This window comes from Merops nubicus, unplaced genomic scaffold (assembly GCF_000691845.1).
Source record: "Merops nubicus isolate BGI_N331 unplaced genomic scaffold, ASM69184v1 scaffold2501, whole genome shotgun sequence".
Taxonomy (NCBI): Eukaryota; Metazoa; Chordata; class Aves; order Coraciiformes; family Meropidae; genus Merops; species Merops nubicus.
The window spans coordinates 1-5,474 of NW_008590145.1; the positions used below are offsets into that span (position 1 = coordinate 1).

Below are 5,474 nucleotides of genomic sequence, written 5' to 3' on the forward strand. Positions count from 1 at the left end.
CTGGCCACACTCCTCTTGATAATCCTCCTTGTGCAGGAGGAGAGGAGCTGCAGGGCACCTCTGCAGGACAATTTGGGAAGCTCCACTGCTCCTCTGTCCCTCCAAGGGCTGACCTGCCACAGCAGGGCCGGGTTTGGCATCTGCAAGCAGGGGGGAGACTCAACCACCAGCTCCTTTTGGCTGATTTGGAGGGCAGCCTGGCATGCAGGGAGGATTTCTTAGCAGCAGGAGAAGGACTAAAGGGTTAGTTGTGATCTCCAGCTGGCTTGAAGTGGAGGCTTACCCCTAGATTTCATCTTCTGGGACATCTCTCCTCAGTGCCAGCTGCTGAAGCCTGAATTACAGGATTCAGTGGCACTGGATTTTAAAGGTGACAGTCAGAGAAATGGGAAAAAACCCTGAAATTTTATTCCTCTGTGAAATTTTTGATGCTCAGGCTTTGTTAGCCTGCCTCTGCAGTTAGAAACAACTCCCAGTCCTGGTTCCCCACCCTGGCCTTACGTTGGTGATTGCTTCTAGAAGGGATGGACTCTGCTCAGAGCACAGCCAGGCTCCCAGCACCCAGCTGAGTGACTGCAGGGGCAAGTTTCCCTTCCCAAAGCCAAACCTCTCCCTTTCACTGCACGCTTTGGGACTGAGGAAAGCCAACCAGAGGAGTTTGTCAACCTCTAGACACGTGTGTAGGCTGAGGAGAGGTCAACAAGAACCACTCTCCAAATCAGAATGCAAACTGGGGATGAGAGAAGAGGGAGCAGGAAGGAGACAGGGCAGAGGAAAAGCTCCAGCACGGGGAGGCACAGGGCTGAAAATGAGGCAGAAGAACAATACAGCAGGGAGGAAAAAGGACTCAGTGCCCTGTTTCACACCTGGGAGCAGGGATGGAGAACACTGGAGGAGGTAACATGATGTGAACAAACGAGGTGCAGGAAGATCAGTTTGGAGGCCACAGAGCTGAGTATGGGCAATGGAGCTGGGGAAGGGTGAGTGTTTTGGAGACAGTGTGTTGTCAGGCGTGGAGGAACCTCTATGAAGGGTGAACCTGGGTGTCTTTAGGCAACAGGCAGCCAACAGGGTGATCTACAGCCCCACAGCACCCCCCACCCCTTGAGGAAGAGGGAAGAGCTGTGCCCATCTGCCCGTGGCACTCGTGGGGAGCGAGGCCACTGAGCCCCCACAGAAGCTGCTCAGGGGGCTCCAGAGCCTGGATCTGCAGCTTCACCCCCCACCCCACCTCTGAGCCAAAAACTGCCTGACCCTGATGCCCCCCCTGGCAGGGAGGTTGGAGTAGATGCTCTCTGAGGTCCCTTCCAACCTCAGCCACTCCATGATTCTGTGGTGATTCCCCCCAAAACACCAGCAGGACTGCCCTAGAACCCAGTGCTAGCAAGAAGATGGGCTCTGTGCCCTCACTCCACCTCATCCCCTTGTGCCTGGGGTCATGTCCTGTTTGTTTCACAAGCCCAGGGTCTGTGCAAGCTGCCCCCAGCCTCAGCTCTGCTATGGGAAATCCAAGAGCACAGCAGCACTCACAGGCACATGGGGACTGAGGAGGAGATTTGGGGGGGGTTTTGTCTTGGCCTCTTTCTAAACAGTGGCTTAAAATGTTCTCTCTGTAGCCCTGCTTGCTTCTGGCTGCTTTATCTGGGGTTGATCATGGCAGCAGTGACCACATTTATCATTATTTCTTAATTCCACTGCTGCCTCCCAGTTAACAGCCCCTCCCCAGCACGCCTGCAGACGTGGGGCAATGGTTTTTCTTTTACCCAATGGTTTCATTTGGGTTTAAGCTCCTCTTCCCTGCCTGTACACACGCCCAGCACAACACTGAGCTGCTGATGGGCATCACTCCAGGGCCAACAATGGACCTGCCAAGGTGCTGGGTGCTGAGTTGGGTCCCCCAGACTGGTGTGTGCCAAGGAAATCCAGCCAGGAGAAGGCAAGTGCCCGGAGTGGTTTGTGGAACCCCCTCCTTGCTCTCCACGGGCAGCTGTCCTAGCTAGAAATGGTCTTAAAACCATAATATCTGGTGGGTAGTTTAGTTTTTGGGGTTGTTTGGGTGGTGTTGGAAAAGGGAAACGTTTTCACCTTGAAAAATGAAAGGAAAACAAAGATTATTTCATCATTATTTCAAGCTGTGGGTTCTCTACCTGGAACAATCAATCCATCCATCAGTTTTCTGGCTCAGAGGTGGAGTGGACACTCACAGCTCACATCTGCACAGCTTCCTCCCTCCCTCCTCTGCAGCAACCTCAGCCAGGGGCCAAAACCAGCCCAGGGCCACGTCCATGGGCAAAGGTGACCCATGGAAACCCCTTCCCAGCCCTGGCTGTGAGGGAATGCACCTTGGGGCAGGCAGAAGCTCTCCTCAGCACCACTCCTTTCTCCAAAAAAAAGACGTTTCCTCCAAATCTGAATCCCTCCCCAACATTTTTTTTGCATCCCTCTTTAAATTGCACCAGTTTTTCCAAGCTTCATGAGCAACCTGGACTTCAGTGTGAGCTCTTGGTAGCCCAGTGCTGCCCCAGGAGATGGGCACTGCCCACACAAAGACCCCCCACGGGGCTGTTGGGTTTGGAGCAGCCACTCTGGAACTGTGCTCACTCCCTTCCCTTCCTCACCCCACACCTTCAAACCCCCCCTCCCTGTGTTCAGAAAGCTCTGGAAAGAAGGTAGAAAGGACTTACAGCAGTGAGGCAGGCAGGGTTAGAGTCCCCAGGGGGTAGTTAATAAGACAGTTTGGTTCTGGACAGAACAGACAGAAAAGAAAAAGAAAGCAAGTAGGTTGGAAAGAACTGTTTTAATTGCTTGGATTTGGGGGGGGGGGTTTATTTTTTGGAGTGAAGGTTTTCGTGTCAGCCAGGGGAGAAGTCTCCAGATGTTCCTACCTGTTCAGATCATGTTACCACTGCTACCACGGGGGAACTAATAAATAAAAGATCAGCAGAAAAAGGTTTAGGAAGGAAGGAAGGAAGCAAACAACCCAACCTTTTACAGCCCTAGCACAGGCTCAGAGATGGACCCAGCACTAAACACACCAAACGTTTCTACTCAGCAAAGACATCTGCTCTCCTTTGCCAACCTTCATGAGGGTGAGGGAAAAATCATGATGTTATCAAGGAGGAATAAAGCTGGGGTGTTTTCTTGGGGGTTTTTTATTCCCTATGTTTGACTTCCAAAGAGAATTTCTGCTTTGGAAATCTATCCCAAGCAAAAAAAAAGCTACTTCTATTTTGGGCTGCTTATGTTGCTCAGGTTTGATGCAAGCCCTTGGCCTCACCTTCCTCCTTTGTTCCTACTCAGCAGTGATGCTCAAACTAAAGCAACAGCCCTTTAATTCTGACACCCCCTTCCCTTCTTAACCTTCCCCAGCCCAGGCTGCACCCTTCAGCAGCAGCTGCCCTCTCCTCTGGGGGGTCTGTGGGGTCCTTTTCCCCCTGCTGACCCCAGAAAGGAGCCTGACCCCCATCCAGGGCTGCTGTGTCCCCTCCAGGATTCACCCCCTTGCCAGTCATGGAAGATCAGTGTTCATCAAGCTCTTCTGTTGTTAGTTAGGCAAGGATAATCTGCATTTTTAACAGTAATATTCATAAATGCAACTAAGATAGAGGTTTAGGGAATCAGCAGGGTAAGACACTAGCAGGCTGCACTTGAATTTGCTTCTAAGCAGGTCTGGGCAAGCTAGAAAATACAAACTACTCCTTCCTACTCTGCAGACAGACTCCCACTGCACACATACATACCTACAGGAGGACCTGTATGAACCAGGGTTCAGTTTTGCAGCAGTAAATATAAAAGGAAATGACATAAATAAACCACTCAGAAGCTCAAGGGAAAGAAAAGCCACCAACCTGGGCTCTGCTCAACTCTCACAGCCATTAATGCAGGACTGCAGAAAGAAGAAGGCTTTTGGTGGTGAGAAGGTCACTTGTCTTGGCCAGAAAGCAGGAGGTGAGGGGAAGCAGAGCTGGGATCTACAGGAGGGTGGCAGTGGCAGCACTGGCAGGACACTCCCTCCACCACAACCTCCTCCAAGAGCATCATTTGCCCACTGCTGTGTCTGGCTCTGTACAGAAAGTGCCAAGTGGAGTTTGCCCAGTGTGGTTTGTGTGGTCAGTGCAACCCTAAATCACCCAAGGCATCTGCAGAGTCTAAACTTCTTTGGGGTTTTTGTTTCCAGCAGCCAACCCGTGCTCTTGAAGAGCATCTTGAAGAGCATCATCTCACCTAAGCTCGTGCTGTGCACACCCACCACCTTCCTGGTCAAAGGACATCCCTGAGAAGTGCCAGGACCCCCCAAAGACCCCAACCTGTGCCTCTAGACAACACTCAACCCAGTCAGAGCTCCAAGGAAAAAGAAACCTTAGCTCTGAGGCTCAGAAACACAAACAAATTAGGCAGAAGATAGTTGAGAATTCAGAGAGGAGCAATTTTCTGCCAGGTTGATGGTTTTGCTCAGCAGCATTGACCCCAATCTCTCTGTGCATCAGGCTCCAGTGCTGCCACTGGCTGTGTCTGGCCAGCAGCAGTCTGTGCTGATGTGGGATGACAGCCCTTTATTTATACTTGAAATCTGCTGAGACACTGCAAAGATGCAGGAGGAAATCAAGAGCTTCTAGGGGTGCCTTGAAGGCAAAGCTGAGCTGGACCTCTAAGGGTCCAACATGCTTTCTAAGAAGGACCAGTGGTGTGCCCCCATGATATCAAACTAAGGATAAAACAGAGGGATAACTGGGAAAAGTCAAATAAATGAGGCTCCTTTCCACTTTTACTCACTGAGGTTTGTGCCCAAAGCTCAGTTTCACTGGCTGTGATTTGAAATGTCCGTGTGGTTTCTTTTTTATAGGTATAAAATTCCCTATTTATATCTGTTTATATTGCCTGTGGGGAATATATCCTCAGCTTTGGATCCTCTGCCACCCAAAACAGCTCATGGCCTCTGAGCAGCACCTACCAAAGAGTAGAGGACCCAATTGTCCATGGAGAGCCACCCACTAGTGCAAGGCAAACTGCCAACCAAAAGTCTCAGCTCTTGGGTCCTCACAAATCCTTCAAGCCAGATGCTGAGTTAGAAAATGGGGTTTGAACCCTCTCCTGAGGCTATCTAAGGCAGGAGTGGCAGGAGTCAGCCCAGCAAGGCCCAGGGGGGACATCTGGGGTGCACAGGGGTCAAGGAGGAGATGCTGCCCTGTGGCTGGGGCCCATCAAGACATCAGTAGGCTAAAGGGGCAGAGAGGCTGATGGGGTTAAACCCCCAGCCCTGAAGGAGGGTGGGCAGGTGGGTGATGGCCACAACCAGGCAGGAAAGCCCCTCCTGATGGGTTTTCACCCAGGGTCTGCCCAGCCTTGGGTGGGAGCTGATGAGGAGATCCCCACCAGCTGCCCCCACCTTCCACATTCACCTGGAGGTGGGGCAAGAAGCCCCCTCTCTAAGAGCTGGCTCTGCTGGCAGGGGGCTTTGGGCTCTGCCCGCCCAG

At 51.9% G+C, this 5,474-nt stretch overlaps 1 protein-coding gene across 1 annotated transcript in view; it reads right to left on the reverse strand.

Annotated features, from left to right (window-relative positions):
• Positions 1-2,680: 2,680 nt before the first annotated feature.
• LOC103782073 (microtubule cross-linking factor 1-like) overlaps positions 2,681-5,474 on the reverse strand; it is a 42,224-nt gene continuing 39,430 nt past the window's right edge. The window contains 1 exon segment of the mRNA XM_008949815.1: positions 2,681-2,742. Coding sequence (XP_008948063.1) covers positions 2,704-2,742 — 39 coding nt within the window. The 3' untranslated portion in view covers positions 2,681-2,703.